General features: G+C 49.2%; 1 protein-coding gene across 7 annotated transcripts in view; it reads right to left on the reverse strand.

The window, feature by feature from the left end:
- Positions 1–2,713: 2,713 nt before the first annotated feature.
- The window catches only part of TLE3 (TLE family member 3, transcriptional corepressor), a 50,535-nt gene continuing 34,821 nt past the window's right edge, over positions 2,714–18,427 (reverse strand). For 4 of the 7 annotated variants that reach the window (XM_083586438.1, XM_083586437.1, XM_083586435.1 and 1 more), the window contains exons 9-20: positions 17,661–17,780; positions 17,289–17,339; positions 16,645–16,797; positions 15,126–15,258; positions 13,629–13,828; positions 12,778–12,854; positions 10,887–11,136; positions 9,861–10,108; positions 8,362–8,509; positions 6,426–6,576; positions 5,004–5,080; positions 2,714–4,285 (exon numbers count right to left, since the gene is read on the reverse strand). In XM_083586438.1, coding sequence (XP_083442564.1) covers positions 4,178–4,285; positions 5,004–5,080; positions 6,426–6,576; positions 8,362–8,509; positions 9,861–10,108; positions 10,887–11,136; positions 12,778–12,854; positions 13,629–13,828; positions 15,126–15,258; positions 16,645–16,797; positions 17,289–17,339; positions 17,661–17,780 — 1,716 coding nt within the window. In that variant the 3' untranslated portion in view covers positions 2,714–4,177. The remainder of the gene's footprint in view (positions 4,286–5,003; positions 5,081–6,425; positions 6,577–8,361; positions 8,510–9,860; positions 10,109–10,886; positions 11,137–12,777; positions 12,855–13,628; positions 13,829–15,125; positions 15,259–16,644; positions 16,798–17,288; positions 17,340–17,660; positions 17,781–18,427) is intronic. The other 3 variants (XM_083586440.1, XM_083586439.1, XM_083586436.1) reach the window with 1 other exon arrangement.

Here is an 18,427-nt window from a genome sequence, read left to right on the forward strand (position 1 = left end):
GATAGCCTTCCTCTCCACGAATCTGCCCGGTCCTCTTTTAATTTGCCCCATCATGCTCCTCCTGGTGGGAGCAACCATTGCTTAACTATGCGCTGTGTGAACCCTCCAGCATTCAGCTCCACTGGGTGCTCTCAGTTCCGGCATTAACAAGACTCTCCCACATCCCTTTCTCCACTTCTTGTTGCAGTGAAGCAGCCACAATAAAATGCTCCTTGAGGCCTAGGCCTTCGTCTGAGGAAGACTTCATTGTGGGCGAGGTGGCTTTGGCGAGCGCTTGGTTCACACTGCAGTACCAGGGAACTTTATTATTTGCGACTTCAAATATGCCTGCAAGGCCAGCTTGCTCCAAAAACCAGAGGAAGAACCCCATTCCACAGAGCAAGGGAAGGGCAATGTGCTTCCAAAGGCAAGCAGAAGGCGACAGGAAGTGGCCCACTTTACCTCATGAGGCAAATCGTCTAGTGCCGGCCCTGCACTTTATTGCTATTTATTTATGGCACCTTTTTCTTCAAGGAGCTCGAGGTGGTGTACGGCATTCTCCCCCTCCTGATTTGATCTCCGCAACAGCAGCCCTGTGAAGTAGTTTACGCAGAGGCAGTGACTGGCCTAAGGTCACCCAGTGAGTAAGGGGATTTGAACCTTGTTTGCTCCCAGGTCCACTACCGCACACTGGCTCTACTGAAGTCTTTCCAGGTCCATCTCTACAAGCACATTCTGAACAAGAGGGGGATGATTGTCCATATTCCTTTTGCCTCCCACGAGGCCTGGAGATCTTTAAATCCATCCTCACCAGCATGGCTCATTAGCCATGGAATGTGGCTTGTCCGGTGCTTAGCCACCCACCTTCTTTCGGGGGTCCGTGCCTGGTTTGGTGAAGGCTTCAGCCTACGCATAAACGCCATCTGTTGACCTGCCCTCACAACTGTTTCCTGGAATCGCTTGAGCATCACAGATCTATTCCCCCACTGTTGCCTGACATAACAACTTGTATCAAATGGAGCCACTGTCAGACCTTTTCCGGAAATGAAGCCTTAACAAGCCAAAGAATTTACTGGGATATTAATGACCTGTTATTTTATAGCTAGTGTCTATTGGGGGAAGAGGCTGACTATGATGCTCAGAGAGTGTCAACGACTGCCAGGAATGGTAGGGATCCTGAAATTTGGACCAGGTGCTGATTTCAGCTCTCCTCCTCCTTCTGTCCCTCTGGCCACATTTCCACCATACATTTTTAGCACTAGAACTCCCCCAAAGAATTATGGGAACTGTAGTTTGGGCAACGGTGCCAAGTGTCGTTGGGAGACCTCCATGCCCTTCACAGCACTGCAATTCCCAAAATTCCCTGGGAAAAGGCCTTGACTGTTAAACCACTCTGGGAATTGTAGCTCAGTTTTGGAATACAGTTGTTATTTGAACTCTCATTGTGAATTCTGATTACACCTTTCCACTCGTAACAAATGTCCAAGGCAGCTTATATTAACAAAATTAAAAAACCAGGACTCTATCCTTCCAGATTCAGTTCGTTAAAAAGAAAGAGATTATCCTGCATCTCTCCTTCCAACCCAAGTGCTGAAACTCACAAGATTTACTCATCATATGCCAAGCCTCATAAAACCAAGGCCATTTTAAGCAAGCAAGCATAAATATGTTTTGCTCCATCCCATGTTATTTTACCCAACACAGAGCATCTTGAAGAGCTAAAAGCATCCTTAAAAAACAAAACAAAACATGATAAAGAGGAATTAGTGCTCCGAGTTCTCAAAAGCTGCAATAAGACCCAGAAGAGACATAGGCAGGAAGGGCCTTTGAAATAGTGGCAAATGGAAAATGGATTTAGGTTATCCATAAATTTAACCTTTCCAAAAGTGCTGACTAGGGAAAGGTTATAGCAGAGATGAATCCACTCATAAAGGGCAGAAGACTGGAGGGAACTGGCGGATGCAACAGCCTCTGCAGAGACTGTGCCAGGAGGGAGACGCCACTCCCAGCCCACGAATCCATCTTCATTCCTTACTAAGGCTATTGGGTGATTTCTGGGTGGGGGCATCTCCCTGGCCACAGTCCCAGCTACCTTGCTCCTTTCCTACCTACAACTCAGGCTTCACCTTTCACTGCGTTTTATTTTATTGGAAATGTGGGTGGTTGCTCTGCTCTTTCCTCTTCCAGCCGGGGAAAGTTCGGGAACCACTGCTGTAGGCTATTGAGCTAAATGGATCAATGGACTGCATAAGGCACCTTCCTGTGTCATCTCTAAAGCAGAGCCGGCCCTATTAGTAGGCAGAGTGAGGCAATGGCCTCAAGTGACAGATGGAGGGGGTGCAGCAGTGAGAGCTTCTTTCCAAAAAAACCCAGGTTGACAAAGACTCGAGTACAGAATAGAAGGAACACAATGGTAAAGGGCCCCAAAAGTTATTTGCTGCTGCTGTTGTTGCTGTTGAACTGACCTGCATTGCAGGGGGTTGGAATAGATGACCCTTGGGGTCCCTTCCTCCTCTACAATTCTGCTTGGATGCCAGCTGCAATTTAAAACCACCACCACAATCAAAGCACACCCGATCAATTTCTGTACCACCGCCAATTCAGAGACTTCCCTTCCACTCCATCCCGGTTCCTAACTGGAGCTAAGGAACGCCCCCACACCCCCCCCCCCCCGAAAGGGACAGGCCACCAAAGAAAAGTACAATCAGGAAAAGAATCTCTCTCCACTCCATCGTCCTTTATGCACCGGCATGGCCTTTAATAAAAACAGGTAGTTTTTTTTTTCACCTTTTAAGCCATAGTGTTTTGTATTTTTTTTTAAACCAGATCAAAATCAAAAATTAAAAAATAATCCATAAAAATGTGGTATAAAAATTCTCTTCCATATGCTACATTACAGGGCAAGATCTTCTGCTACACAAATACGTAGATTTTTTCCCGTGTTTAAATCTTATTTTCTCCTTTAGTACAAAAAATGTCAGGAGGGCGAGTCTCCCTCCTCCCTCCTCCTCCCCTCCCAACTTTCACTTGATCCAAGAGGCTGGGAGAGGGAAGATTTGCCAAAGCCACGTGAAACCCCCGCTAGATGCCAACGCCACCCCCAGTCCCCGTCGCACAGAAATCGCTTCGTGTTAGTAAACTTTTTAAAAACAACAACAACCTGCATTTAAACGTTACCATCTCTATCACTTTTACTTTCATTGGAGTGTTTAAAATAAAATAAAAAAGCCCACACAAGTTACTATTTTCTTTTTTCTTTTTTCTCTCTCTGGCTCCCTGAGCATATTGTTGAACGTTGCTTTCTTGAAACCCCTTCCTCAGCATCTAGGCCTGAAGGTCTCACGTGACAGGCATGGTGGGGTCCAAAACCTAACCGGACACGGACCTCTCATCGCTCCAAAGACGGAAGTGCTTTTAAAAAATAAAAAGAAGAATTCCTATAGAAGATGGTGGTGATTGTTCCGTTGCTGCCGCCCGTCAGCGGCTAAAGGTTGCAATCCGGGCAAGGGCTTGGGTCTTGGAAAAAGAGACAGCGGATGCTTCACAGATACGGCAGTAGAAGATGGGATGTCGGAGGGGAATTTCACTCCCGCTAGGGGCAAGTGGTGGGTCAGCAGAGTCTCTCTAATGAGTGTTTGGAGGGGGGCAGGAGAAGGATGGCCACCACCAAAACTAAAAAACCAAAACCCCAGTGGAATACAGTTACAGCAGACCAAAGTAAGAGGAGAAAAAAAAATACACAGCTGGCCCCCGAGGCCAGAAGGAGTCCCCCACCGTATTAAAACTCGTCCGCTATTTACATTTCCCACAAGTCTTACAGAGAGACAAAGAAGGACGAGTCTCTGCCGGGAAGCAAATCTGGTCCGGAGTTTGCTTCCCCGAGATCACAGGCATGAGAACCAAGAAGTTAAAAACCAGGAAAAACCACAAGCCGGCTGAGGTCTCCGGAGAAGACGTTTGCAAAATCCCGCACAGCTGGACCAAGCGCCAAGGTCTCAATCGCCACCCGAGCAGCAACCCTAAGAGGGCGATGGAAGATCTCCCCCCGCCCCACAGCCAGGTGGCGCAGCTTCCACAACAGAGAGCATCATGGGAACGTGCTCAGGCACTCTCGCCATCTGCCTGCTGGAGTCCCAACCGCCGCCTGGTCGGATCGCAGTCTGCCTGGAGTGTGGTGGCCCCGCAGAATCCCCTGGGCTCAGTAGATCACCTCGTAGACTGTGGCCTTCTTGTCCCCCGAGCCCGTGACGATGTACTGGTTGTCCGCCGAAATGTCGCAGCTCAAGACGGAAGAAGATTCTTTCGACTGGAGGCGGGAAAAGAAAGGGAAAGGGAAACTCAGCAGGGATATAATCAGCTTCAGCAAACACTTACGGGTGTCACATGTCAAGATCTATCAATACTCAAGAGACAATAAGGGTATAAGTGACGTATCAGAAACATGGCGGAAATGGTGAGGGCGGGGCTCAATGGGACACAAGAGCTAAAACTGGGTTCCCCAATAAGGTTTGGGTTCCCAGGGTTAGACCGTACTGGTGGTGCTGTTTCGTTCTGGAAAGTCCCGATGGATGCAGATGATAGAACTACAGACACATCTGTCAATGCTGCTGCAATGGATCAAGCCCTCCCCTCACCTACAGGGCTTGCCAAGGGCCTCAAGGAGGTATCCTGCACCCTCAGGCTCTGTTTACAACCCTACCCCTTTCCGTCAGTCCTTTATCAACCCAGCCAATTTGCTTCAGCTCCACTTTGCCTTCCAAGGTCTGTAACGACTCACACCCCACTCCACCCCTGATCTGGTTACTCAAGTTAAATGGGGAAAGCACTCTGCTCGTGCTCAGAGGTGCTATTTCCTGTCCCATCAAGTCACGCTTTCCAGCTTGCGTCTTAGCACCAAGATGGAATGGTAGAATCTGATCTGTGCAGACGCGCGCGCGCGCGCGCACACACACACACACCCTTCCTTTCCATTCAGATGGCACCCAAGGCAGGATTTGGATCCCGGTAGCAGGAATGACCCTTACCTGGAATATGCTTGCTCCATAGGGAGTCCTCCAAGCGTTGAGGAGGTTATCTTTCCCGGTGCTCACAAACCACTTCCCTAAAGGCACACAAAGCAGAGTTTCAATTCTCCCAGGTCAGAAAGGAGGCCAGAATAGTGACAGAATCCAGTGACGTGATCCCCAGAAACCCTACAAAAATCTCAACCAGGAAATTCAGCTCTCAGTAGGATTTAACCTAGGAGAGGGAAGACTTGTGGGATCTCTTTTTTTAACTAGAACCACCAAGAGTCAATGTGGCATAGTGGTTAAGTGTGTCAGACTAGGATCTGGGAGACCCGGGTTCAAATCCCCACTTAAGCCATGAAGCTCACTTAATGACTTTTGAGCCAGTCACTTAACCTCCCTCACAGGGTTGTTGTAAAGCAGCAAGGAGAATTATGTATGTCACCTTGAGCTCCTTGGAGGAAAAGTGGGATAATAATGATATAAAGAAATAAAAAAGGTCTACCAGCCAGGGCATGGTACAAAAGGCGTAACACTTGGAATTAAATAATTCTGAGCCCAAGATTTTGCTTTTGGGGACTAGAACTGAACTGGACCCACAAAAACCTTCACTCCTGGTTCCCCCAAAGCTTCTTTCACTTCATAAGTAGAATTTACTCCCAGGGAATGGGGAGTCATTTACTTGTTGCCATTGTAAAACCATGGGAAATCCTTGCAGATCTACCACAAATCACCCAGAAATGGACTGGTTGACCACCTTGTCCACCACTCCGATCTAACTTTTGTAAATGACAATAATGGGTTCATACTCTCCTGCAACATATTCTATGACATCCTTCCCCAACCTGGTGCCCTCCAAACATTTTGGACCACAATTTGCGTAAGCCCCAGCATCCTAGGGCTGGCTGGATCTAGTGGGAGCTGATGTCCTGAACATCTGGAGGGCCCCAGGTGGGAAGAGGCTGCTCTAAGGCACAAGAGCAGCCACATCTCAGGTTCCACCATGGAAGGAAAGGAGGTAAATAAACAAAAGCAAGCCACTCCATCAGGTCAAGACATGTTCTGATGTTGCTCTCCCATACCTCGTGCCTGCCACCCAACTAGGAATCTCCCCAGAAATTAAGGTAAGGAGAAGACCAGCATTCACCCCTCCCTATGGGGCTCCCTACAATGCACCTCCCACAATGCTAAAATCATCTCTTAGCAAGCAATATAATCCAAGCGCCATTTGGGCAGCTGCTTTGCACTGAGTCTGTGCTTTATCAAACCCAGTCCCCTCTATTTGGACAGGGCAGAGGGCTCTTCAGAGTCTCATAGAGAGAGAAGGGGGACCTTTCTTGGTGCAGCTACACTGAGGATTGAATCTGGGACATTTTGGACCCTGCAGACCCTTCCCCAAGAAAGAGGCAACTAACTCCGTTGATATTCTGGGCCCCTTACCGCAGTAGGCAAACTTCAGCGACAGGACACAGCTTTCGTGAAGGTGGAGCTGGTATTTGTCCGGCTTGGTGTGGTGGAGAACTTCCACGTTGCTGCTCTCCATGCCCACAGCCAGCCATTCACCTGTGGGGCAGTAGCCCAGCGAGAAGATCTGTGGGGAAGAAAGGAGAGCAGGCCTGAAAGGGGTGTCTCCTCCAGGAAGCAACCACACTTTGAAGTCTGCTTGGGAGGACACACACATACATGCAAGCTTTAAAATTCAATCCCATTGTATATGGCAAGAGGAAAGAAGAGAAGTTGCACACTGGTAAGAGATAGGGAACTGGAGGACGAGGGTGTTGGGAGTTTCCATTCCCCCTTAGTAGCAGACATGGGATTGTTACGTGTCACATGTCCATTTCTTTGTCTTGATTTATGATTAATAAATCCGTAGGTATTAGTATGTATCCACAGCCTCAGCCTCTTCTGTTTGTGCGGTTTACACTGCTATGTATAGTGTGCTCAAGTCAGCTAGCTTGAGTTGCTGATTTACGTCGGAGCCAGAGGTTGATGGATCTCCACAGCGTGAAGGCTGGGAGGGAAACGATCCAGCTGGGGGCTAGCCAGCTGGCCTTTCGACCCCGGATGCCAACGACGAGTTCTACACTCAGGGCCCTGAGGCTGCTGCACATTCAAGACCTACCTCCTTCAACACTCCCCATTGGTAAGCAGGCAGCTCCTCTGGCTTGCAGATCAAACTATCTCCTAACCCAGTGGTCCCAAACTTTTTTGGGCCCCCACCCCCTTGCTTCTATAAACTCATCCCCAGTGCCCCCGACACTACCAAAAGCATTATTCAGAATAGCGCTTTGCCCAACCCACTAAGGAAGGTAATAGCACAATAAAATCCAAAACAATAATTGCAGATTTATTCAAAATCCAGTTCAAACTATTGAGTTTAATTCAGTCGACAAAATTGATGGACTTGATTCAGGGATACCAGCCACACCTCCAGTGTCATCTTGCCATCCCCTTGTGGTACAGCCCTCTCCAGGGGGTGGTACAGCCCCACTTTAGAACTGTTGTCCTAGATAGATTTCCAGAAGAGTTTCCCAACTATTTAAGGGCTCCTTCTCAAGCACAGAGTGCCCTCTTCCTCCTTTACCTCTAGCACTTAACTGAGGTGAGATCCCTGCCGTGGATCAAGCTGCTCAAAACCTCAGCTGTCCTACAAATGTGCTCCAAGTCAATTCTCACCAGTACCTGGAGCTGGGTGTGTGGGGTTATGTTTGCAATTGCAGAAGGAGAAGCAAATATAGGGGTGCAAAGGCTCCCCTTTCCTGGCCTTCAGAATTGGAGCACAGCCTAGCATGGAGAGGCTCCCAGCAGCAGAGGCTCCCCTTGTTGGGGTTGCACAGAAACTCCCCTGGCCCATCCACAGGGGCCTCCTTTCGACACCAGAAAGATGCCATCGTTTCCACCTCAGCAGCAAGTTCCTAAAGTGCCCCATGAAGGCTCATGTGTGAGGTCCAGCTGAGAGATAGGGATAGGAACTCAGGTTGCCTGGACTGTTCAGCCTGAGGCTTGCAGGTCCAAGAGATACCACTATGAAAATTGGTAAGGAACAACACTGCCAAGCTTTGCTAGTGAGCACACCAGATGCTCTTGAGCTTTCTGTCCCCTTGTCCAGGCTTTTTCTCTGCTCAAAGCTTCCAGTTTCTGAGCATCCCAAGCAGAGAGAGATGCTGTTGCACTCGGGTCCTGCTTGGGGGTCTCCCATTGGGGCATCTGGTGGGCCACTGAGAGGGCAGGATGCTGGACTACATGGGCCCCCTTTGGCCTGGTCCAGCAAGGATCTTGGTATGGTCTTCAGAGTTGCTTCTTAAGGAAGCCCTCCATCCTGAGCAGGGCTGCTTCATCTAGGAGAAAAGGCTGAGGGAGTCCCACACCAGCTTACCTGGGAGGTGAAGTCGTGCTGCTGCAGCTGCCTGCCTTCCCGCAGATCCCAGGACCGCACCGTGTTGTCCAGGCCTCCCGTCCAGAGCTTGGTGCCGTCATGGGAGATGTCAATACAGCTGGCACCGTCTGTGTGGCCCTGGAATTGTCTGAAAGAGAAAACCAACATTCAGAGACATTTAGGAGAAGGGCTGTAAGCTCACCGGTGCAGGATCTGCCTTGCAAGCAGCAAGTCCTAGATTCAATCCCCAGAATCTCTAGGAAGGGAGAGAATCTTGACTGAAAACCCTGGAGACCCACTGGCAGTCAGTGTAGACTAGGGGTCGGCAACCTAAGGCCCATGGGCCAAAAGCGGCCCATGAAGGCCATTTAACGGGCCCACGAGCCACCCCTAAACCAAGCCACCTGCTCAGCGACGCCCCGCACGCAGCGTGGTGTGGGGACTCTCTTCCATGGCTCCAGAAATTGCTTCTGTGCATGCCCAGATGCTGGAAATTGTGTCTGTGCATGTCTGCAGCGTCACAAATCCCTTATGCGCATGCCCAGATGCCGAAAATCGCTTCGGTGCAGGCGCGATTTTTGGTGTCTGGGCATGTGGAGACACGATTTCTGGCATTGCACTGCGCCAGCCTGTCCCACAGAGGATCTCCACAGGAGTGATCTGGCCCATGCCTGGTAAGCCTTGCCAACCCCTGGTGTAGACAATACTGAGCTTGATGGACCAATGGTCGGACTCAGTGTAAGGCAGCTTCCAATATGCTGTGAGAGGGGGGAAATTAAGCCTCTACCGTCTGGGTCCCAAAGGTCCTTTTCTCCAGCTTCCAGTCATTTGGGAAGGGAAGGCTTGATAGACACAGCTGCTGAGGAATCCTGCATTCGGGTTGCAGGTAAGGACCTGAGATGAACATATTGCGGGGGGCGGGGGGGATGACAACTTAGGAAGCCAGGAAGCTTAAAAGAGGTCTCAGAACACAGGAAGGTCAGTCAGAGCACTGGGCCCAGCTAGCTTAGTGTAGTCTACATGACCTGGCAGCAACTCCCCAGGGTCTCAGACATTCCCTGTGAGAAGGGCCTGCAGGCTCAGCCAAAGGGGGCCCATCAAGTCCAGCATCCTGTTCCCACAGTGGCCAACCAGTTGCCTCAATGGGACAGCAATAGACCCAAGCACAAGAGGCCTCTCTCCTCCTGTGGTTTCCACAACTGATATTCAGAAGCATTGCTGCCTTCAGCTGTGGAGGCAGAGCACAGCCATCATGGCCTGATCTGGAGATGCCGGGGACCTTCTGCATGCGAAGCAGGTGCTCTACCCCTCAGCTGTGACCCTTCCCTTAACAACAGGCTTCCGCTCTGCCAGAGCAAAGGGTGAACAGAACATGGCGCAAGAATGCAGCTCTTTGAATCCCTTGGTTTCATTTGGACAGATGCTTCCTGTAGAATCTCCTTCCCCATCTACCCAAGACTTCTTTGAAAGCCCTTCCTTACCACCAGGACCTTACTCACCTGACCAGTGTTTGGTTATGGAGATCCCAGACAGCAATGTTGCCGTCGCTGCAACAGGAGAAGCAGACTTTGGCGTCTGGGCTGATGGCCAAGGCGTAGCAGGCGGGGGCGGAGGAGGTCAGCTCTGCCTTGATCCTGGGGGTGGGGGAGGCCAGGTCCCAGATGGTGAGGGTGCTGGCCTCGCCCCCCACAATCAGTGTGCGCCCGTCCGGGAGGAGCTTGCAGGAGCGGATATAGTTGTCCCTGTTCTGGGGGCAGGAAAACGTAACGTCAATGACACAGCCCAGCTCTTAACTCCATGCAAGCAGAGTCCACACTGTTCAACCAGGTAACTTTGGAACATTTGACAATTCCAGATACATATAGGGGGATGTTCTCTTAAGAATTACACACACACACACACACACACACACACACACACACACACACATATATATATATATATATATATATATATATATATATATATATATGGGTGCTGTTAGGCAGCTTGAGCAAAATATTAATTCTATTCCCATAATTGATTTTTAAATTGAGACATGATTAATCAGATGCAAGAATATTATTACATTTTCACTTTTTGCCAAATAATATTGATTAGTTTTCCAAATTTCTAACAAATCAGTGCCAAATTACATCAAGTTTAATACAATTTTTCCAAAAAGTTGACTTCCGGCTCTTCGTCTTAGAAAATTATTACATTATTGAGATAAATAAGGAAAAGGTTGCATTGAGCATGGTAAATGTCCTCTGAAATATATGCCATTTCCAAATATGAGCGAGCTTATATGTGACCCATGCAAATATTGCTATTGTTCATGTGCACTTATAATGTTTATTTACATATAAATCAATTAAAATATACAGAGAAACAAATAAAGGTGCAAAGAACCCAGGCTGAGTTCCCTAAGGCCAGCTGCTGACATGGAAAATCCTCAATCAGTGGCTTATAACTCATGAGTCATGGACCCAAAGACCAAAGGCTCCTTGGACTTGAATGGAGGGCTGTCCATTCCCACCGCTTACCAAGCAATCCAGCTGGGAGATGGGGCTCTTGGTGCCAGGCTGGCTGATATCCCAAATCTTCACACATCCTTTCCCACCAGTGTACACGTGCCGGGTAGGGTTGCTGATGGTCACAGCACACACCACCTCACCATGGCTCAGCGTGTTGATCTGACGGGCGTGGCGGGGGATGCCGGGGCCAGCCAGGGCGTCGTGAGGAAATGGGACGGGTTGCATCTGCCCATCGGCACTCACGTGAAAGGAGTAGGCTCTAGGGAGGAGACAAGAGAAGGGGCGCTGAGACTGGTGGTGGTGGTGGTGGTGGTGGAGGAGACTGAGGGCTCTGAAGACCAGTTGCTGGGAAAGACAAGCGGGGAGGGCACTGAGGTTGCATTCAGGGCCTGATTGCAGGTTTCCCATTGAGGCATCCGATTGGCCATTGTTTTAACAGGAAGCTGGACCAGATGGGCTCCCTTTGGCCTGGTCTCAGAACCTAGTTTAGATTTCTTCTTTTCCAGCCTAAAAAAGCTGATAGTGACAGTGGCTACCATGAAAGGTTATGCCTCTATTTTAGAGGGAGTATATAAGTAACAGAGCTCAGAGGCATCCAAGGCAGGCGGAAGTGCAAGAGAATGATTTTAATCCTCAGGTTTCTTTGCAGCCCTTCATTAAAGTGTCTTGCACCATACCAGTCTAGTCTTGAGAGGTGATGATAAGTCTAAATTCAACACTTATCTGCTATATCATGCTGGCTTTTCTACTCATAGTCCTTAGTCTGCGTATTTGAAATATATTGTATAAGATACTGTTTTTTAATGTTTGATGTTTTATTATGTTTTCACATATGCTGTAAGCTGCCCAGCCAGATGGGCGGGATATAAATAATAAAATATCATCATCATATTAATTCAGCAGCCAGGTTCTTCTTATGCTCTTGTCTGCTACACCCCCAACAGTCTCCTAGGGCTGGTGTGGTCCACCCTTCCTAGCAGTTGCCAATTGATTTCCGGGCACAACTCAAGGTGCTGCTCGCATTGGTGTTTAAAGCTCTAAACAACTCAGGCCCCAGATATATGAATGACCCCCTCCTTCCCTACAGGCCCTATTGGGAGCTGAAATTGGCAGAATTGTCTCCAGGAGATGACCTTCTTTGTGGTGGCCCCTAAGCTGTGAAACTCACTCCCCACACAGGTGGCCTCTGGCACCTTCATTCTACAGCTTTCAGTGCATCTCTTCACCCCAGCCTCTGAGGTGCACATTTTTAGCACCCCACCTTATTTTTATGCTTGGAAGTTGTTTTAAATTGTTTTCAATATTGTATTTTAATGCTGTAACTCACCATCGGGACCTTAGGGTGAAGAGCAGGTAATAAACAAAAATTAGCAGCAGTCCCAAGGATTAATTAAGACATCACATTGCCTAACTGTCACAATGCTATGCAAGTGTGGATGGTGCCAAAACAACCACGAGGAACATCCCACAGGAACATCAACACTTCTGTTCCCTTTTCAAACCCTGCTTGCCTCTTCATTTGAGGAGAATGGGATTTCTGCAACCAGAAATCTCGTCGCTGTGCTTGCAGCATTTCTTTTATACCAAGACAGCACCCAAAACTTCCACTGGTGCCTCTAGCTGGCTCCCTTTCCCCTGCATATTTATTTTAGACTTGGAGGGGGGAGGTTTTCTGGTTTGGTTTTCAGACTTTTTCTTTTCTTTTTATTAATTCTGATTACGACTCAGGCAGACATATTAAGCCACCCAAATGAGCTCTTCCCTGCTGCCAAATTTACATGGGCAAGGAAAGGGCTAGGGTCTTCCTCAGAGTGGGCCCCCTATCTGGAGATGGGCGGCAATTAGTTTTCAGACTTGTGGACTGAACGCTTTGGGGGAGAAGGTCAAGGGTCTGACTTACGGCTTCCCGCCGGGGATGGACGCCAGGCTGGTGGACAGGACGGGGGTCCTCATTGGCGGATGCGGGTCAAAGCCAACCTGGGAACCAAACAAAAGTGAAGGCATCAGGAGCCTGGGAGAAACAAAGATGTACTCTCACAGGCTCCCACAGAAACCACCCAGCAAAGTGCTGCTGACTGGAGCGGAAAGTCAGTTCTCACAGAATTGCGGTCAGTTGGTTTTTTTCATGGGAGGAGGGGAGATAGTTAGGGAAAGACCCCTCCCTCCAAGGCCAGGAAAATGAGCATCCATTTCTTAAGTCGGGGTAGGGGCTTTCCCCTTGTTCCACAGGCACTTCAGACCAACATAACATGGACTGAATGGGACAGAGAAAGCTGCCTTGTACTGAATTGGACCACTGGGTCCATCTCATTCAGTACTGTCTGCACTGACTGGTAGCGGCACCCCAGGGTCCCTACCTGGAGATGATAGGAATCGAACCTGGAACCTTCTGCATGCAAGGCAGATGCTCTGACCACTGAGCTACAGGGGCCAGAAATAGAAGATCTAGCAAAAGATAAACTAGGAAGGCCCTGCTAGGCATCAGGCCCAGAGCGGCATCAGAAACTGCCTCAGACCATTGGCCCATATAGGGCCACTTTCACACTCTAAATTTAAAGCATTCAAATACCACTTTATATACAGTCATGCCTTTCCCCCAAAGAATTCTGGGAGCTGTAGTTTGTTAAGGGTGCTGAGAGTGATCTCCCTCACAAAGCTACAGCTCCCAGAGTTCCCAGGATTGGTAGTTAACCCACCCCTCACCCACCACCCCCCCCCCATTGAAAAAGGAGCTAAAAAGGTTTTACGTACAGCTCCAAAGCTCACCATTGGTGACCGGCCATAGGCAGCGGCAGCAGCGGCGGCGGCGGCCGTCATCTGAGGCGGGATGTTATGAAGGCTGGCGTAGGCCCCAGGGCTGGTGAGGGAGCCGTTCATTTCATGGTGCCCCATCATGGCAAAGGGGGTGGCATAGGAACCGGCGATGGAAATGGGTGTCCTCAGAGCAGATGCTGGAGAAGGAGAAAAAGGGAAAGGGGGGGTGAGTGGATCAATTACTCGGGGGAAGAAACGCTGACTGTGCTCACCAACTTGGTTGGCTTTGAAAGAGGATTGGACAAATTCATTGGGGAGAGTTGTCAGTGGCCAGTAGCCATAATAAATAACAACAACAGTTATTGTTGTTGTTGTTCTTTTATTTATATGCCACTCATCTGACTGGGTTACTCCAGCCACCCTGGGCGGCTCCCAAAATATTAAAAACACACAAAAAAATCAAACATTAAAAACTTCCCTGAACTGGGCTGCCTTCAGATGATCTTCTAAAAGTCAAATAATTATTCATCTGTTTGACATCTGATGGGAGGGCGTTCCACAGAGAGGGCGCCACTACCGAGAAGGCCCTCTGCTTGGTTCCCTGTAGGTTCACAGCTTGCTGTGAGGGAACTGCCCAAAGGCCCTTGGAGCTGGACCTTAGTATCTGGGCTGGGCAATGGAAGTGGAGATGCTCCTTCAAGCCGTTTAGGGCTTTAAAGGCTATGCTCTGCTTCCACAGCTGAACACAGTAATGCTTCTGAGTACCAGTTGCTGGAAACCAACGGAGGGGGGAGTCCTCTTGTGCTCTGGTCCTGCTTGGGGGCTTCTCTCTGGGGTCTCTGGCCACTTTGAGAAGAGGATGCTGAACTAGATGGGCCACAGGCTCATTTATATCTCTCACCTTTCCAAGGTTATGTACATACTTCTCTCCCCCCCTTTTATCCTCACAACAGCCCTGTGAGGGAGTAGAGGCTGAGGTGCAGCGACTGGCCCTTGGTCACCCAATTACATTCATGGCCGGGTGGTAATTTGAACCTCAGTGCCTTAGGTCCTTGCTCAACAGTCTAACCACTACCCCACACTGGCTGGTGATTTGAACCTTGGTCTCCTAGATCAGAGCTTTCCAAAGTTTTCATGTTGGTGACACACTTTTTAGACATGCGTCTTTTAAACTAACCCCTTTCCAGCCCCTGGAGGAGCGTTGGGAGTGTTTGTGCCGTGACACACAGTTTAGAAAGCTCTGTCCTAGTCCTACATTCTAACCACTGGCCTACGCATTCTCTTCTGTGACAGGCTGCTCAGATTCATAGGAGGAGGGGTGGAAAGGTGGGTCAGACAAGCAGGAAGCTGGGAGTTCCCTGTCCATTCCACACAAACGCTAAAACCTAAGCCCTCTCTAGGCCAGTCTTTTAGCACCAAACATTGCTTTGCCTTGGCAGAAGTGGCGAACACCTGAACCACACGCACAACAACCCTGCGAGGGGAGCCACATACCTAAGGGATCCATTCCAGATGGCTTGCCCGGCATCGGCCGAAGGCCTGGGGTGGTGCTTGTCCCAGGCGTTGGGGCATCGTTCCTTGGAGTAGGGGTGTTGGACTTCAGCCCTGGGGTGGAAGATTTGTCATTCTGGTGCAAAACAAGATTGGGGAAGATGGGTTGGCATCAGCAAGATTGATTCCATAAGTGCTTGTGGGAAGTGGTTTTGGCTCAGTGCATCTGCTTTGCATGCAGAAGGTCCCAGATTCAACCCCCAGCAGCATCTCCGGGTAGGGCCGGGTGAGACCCCTCCCTAAAAAGCTGGAGGGCTGCTGACCGTCAGTGCAGACAGTACTGAATGAGCTGGACCAATCGTTTGACTCAATGGTCTACCTCAGGAACCCAATTCTGAGATCTGCCTCCATTTGACATTTTGACAAGTTTGGCTTTCTGCTTTCTTCCTACGAAGGATCCTGAAACAAAGTCAGTCTTCTGCATTTGCTGAGATTCCCGAAATGAAGAAGACTCTCTGAGCAGAGCCACCAAATCTGAAACCTCAAATAACTCAAATCTATGATCAACCCCCTTCTCAGTTTACTCCAAGATGGAGTTTTGAATCCTTCTAGTCAAATGTGGACTCTCCTATATTTCTTCTTAGCAAGCATGGAAAATGTTGAACATTCGTTCTGGCTCTTGCTTCAATGCAGCTCTTCTCAAATGCCAAAGAGTTACCAAACATTACACATCAAAGCATGTTCCGATCAGTAAAGCATCTCCCTTGGATCCTTTGGGTGGGGGTTCTGTGCCCAGCACCCCCAACTATTGCCCCAAGGCAAGCATGTTCTTTGCTTCTCCAGCACACAGATGGGGAACAAAGGCCTAGACTGTTGACTTTAAACTGGCTCGAAACGAAAGCTGCTTTCTGGACCAATGATCTGCACAGCAAAAATGGTCCCATCCACAGCAATTACTACCAGCCCCTCTTCTATGTGATCAGGTCTACTGGATCTCTCCTGATCTCCACAGTACTGATTCATGCATTTATATGCCACCTTTTCCTCCAAGGAGCTGAAGGTGGCAAACGTGTTTCTCCCCTGCCCCCCTTATTTAATCCCCTGAACAACCCTGTGAGGTGGGCTAGGCTGAGAAGCAGGGAATGGCCCAAGATCACCCAGTGAGCTGCATGGCTAAGTGGGGTTTTGAACCCTGGTCTCTCCCAGTTCCTAGTTTCATAGAATTGTAGAAATGAAAGGGATCCTGAGGCTCATCTAGTCCTTCAATGCAGGAATCTCAACACGCGGTCCCCCATCCAATTTGAAACCATGCCAGACCCTGCTTGGCTTTGCAAATGTGCTAGCAGTTTTATTGCTGCACCACTAGGTTAAAGACTCTAATCACTGCGCCAGAGCTGCCTTTCTCTACATTCACTCATAAGCCGGACTTCTGCTCCTCCAGGGAGAACTAGCCCCACAGGTCCACCTTCAGCAAGCATTCCCAAGAGGGCAGAGAGGCATCTTTTGCAAGGCCTTCACTTACATGGCCCAGGTCTTTAGTCTTGGAGGAAGGGGTGCTGCTGGATGAGGCCACCGAGGCAGGGCTATTGGGGGCATCCTTCTTCAAGCCACGGGCTTTGTCGATCCCGTTCTCCGGAGGCGAGTGGGCAGGGCTCACCCGAGGCGTAGCAGGATCCTGGGGAGCGGGGAACACAAGGAGGCTGTTAGCAACAGGGGCACCATGGAGTCCCTTTGCCAAAGTAGGAAGGAGGGGACTGCAAAACACCCTAACATAACGCATTTACTTGGTATACTAAAACATATTTACGTGTGTGTGAGAGAGACTTGCAAACTTATGAGACAAAACAAATTGCTGCTGCTCTCACGGAAAAATTCACTCTCTACAGTTGATAACAGACCTAACCGGGGGCGGGGGAATTGCCTACTGTGGTGACATCCTGGGGTTCTATACTGCATTCACTCTTTCCAGAGCATTTTGGATGCAGCACCCCCCCCCCAGTAAAGCCACTGGACGCCCACAGCTTCTGCATCAAGAGAAAAATCTCTTTATTATTTTCCTACAGATTATGCACTTAAAAGAAGCCAGGCCAATCTGCTCCATCTCCATATAAGGTTAATGTGGATTTCTTGTTTCAGACTGAGAGGGAGAGGGACCCTCTGTCGTACCTCATTGGAGACGTCCACCACCAAGTCATCACTCTTGTCACCGTCGCTGTCCTGAAACAAGAAGCAGTGACTCCGTTGAAAGACAGAAAACGCCTCCTCCTTAAAGCCTGCAAGGGCTGCCTGGGACGACACCCCCTCTGCCTACTGCGAAGTAGTGGATGAGTCATTATTAGTCCTGCGGCTACATTGCCCCTTGGCAAGATGACAGGTTTGCGCTTGGGGGAAAAATATGATGTGACTCTCGCGATTGTCACAGTTTGAGGTTTGTCCCATTATCATGTGTGTTCTGCTTTTGTGAACCGCCCTGAGATCTTTGGTCCTTGGCCAAAACCAGGTCAGATGGAGAGCACGACAGGGGCCTTCAAGACTTACATATCGGCTCATGCTGTCCTTCTCCTCTGCTTTCCGCTTCTTGGAATCGATGCTGTAGTCGGTGGGATTCCTGTGCTTCTCGCTGGCTCTCAAACTCTCTGATGGGGAGATGGAGTTATTCTAGAACAGAAGGAGAAAAAGAAGAGAGGGTTGTGCTACCTGCTTGCCTCTTAGCGCACCCCCTTGTTATTATCTCCCCCCGCCCCGCCTTGAGGTGGTACCACCCATTTTGGGAACCACTGCCCCAAACCATCCCAAGGCAGAAGAGCACAACAGCACACAGCCAACTTGTGTGCACGTTTCAGACACATGAATTAGAAACTGTGCACCAATCTTAAAAGTGAGAAGCGAGTTTGTTTCGATTTGTGGTCCCTCGTCCCCTTTCTAGATCTAAGACTTCCTAGTGCAGTTTTCCCAGCCCAGTGACACCTCCAGGTGTCCTGGACTACGAAACCCATCAACCCCAGTCACAGCATTGATGCCAAGGGCTGATGGGAGTTGTAGTTCCAAACACCTGGAGGGTGCCGGTTTGGTGAAGGACATCCTGTCTCGCAGCCAAATAAATGTGCTTTTTAAAAGTTTTGCAAGTATGTGATGGCTTTATATGTTTTTATTGCTCTGAACTGATTTGATGTATATTTGTATGCAAATATTTTTATTAATTAATAATTGGGGGGGGGGAGCTCAGGCTTAAATTTTACTGCCACTGCATGTCACACACAGAACACAATTCTGAAAACAGCTGCTGGCCTCTTGGCATCTCCTGC

The sequence above is a fragment of the Podarcis filfolensis genome, assembly GCF_964270895.1.
Source record: "Podarcis filfolensis genome assembly, chromosome: 14".
Classification (NCBI taxonomy): domain Eukaryota; kingdom Metazoa; phylum Chordata; class Lepidosauria; order Squamata; family Lacertidae; genus Podarcis; species Podarcis filfolensis.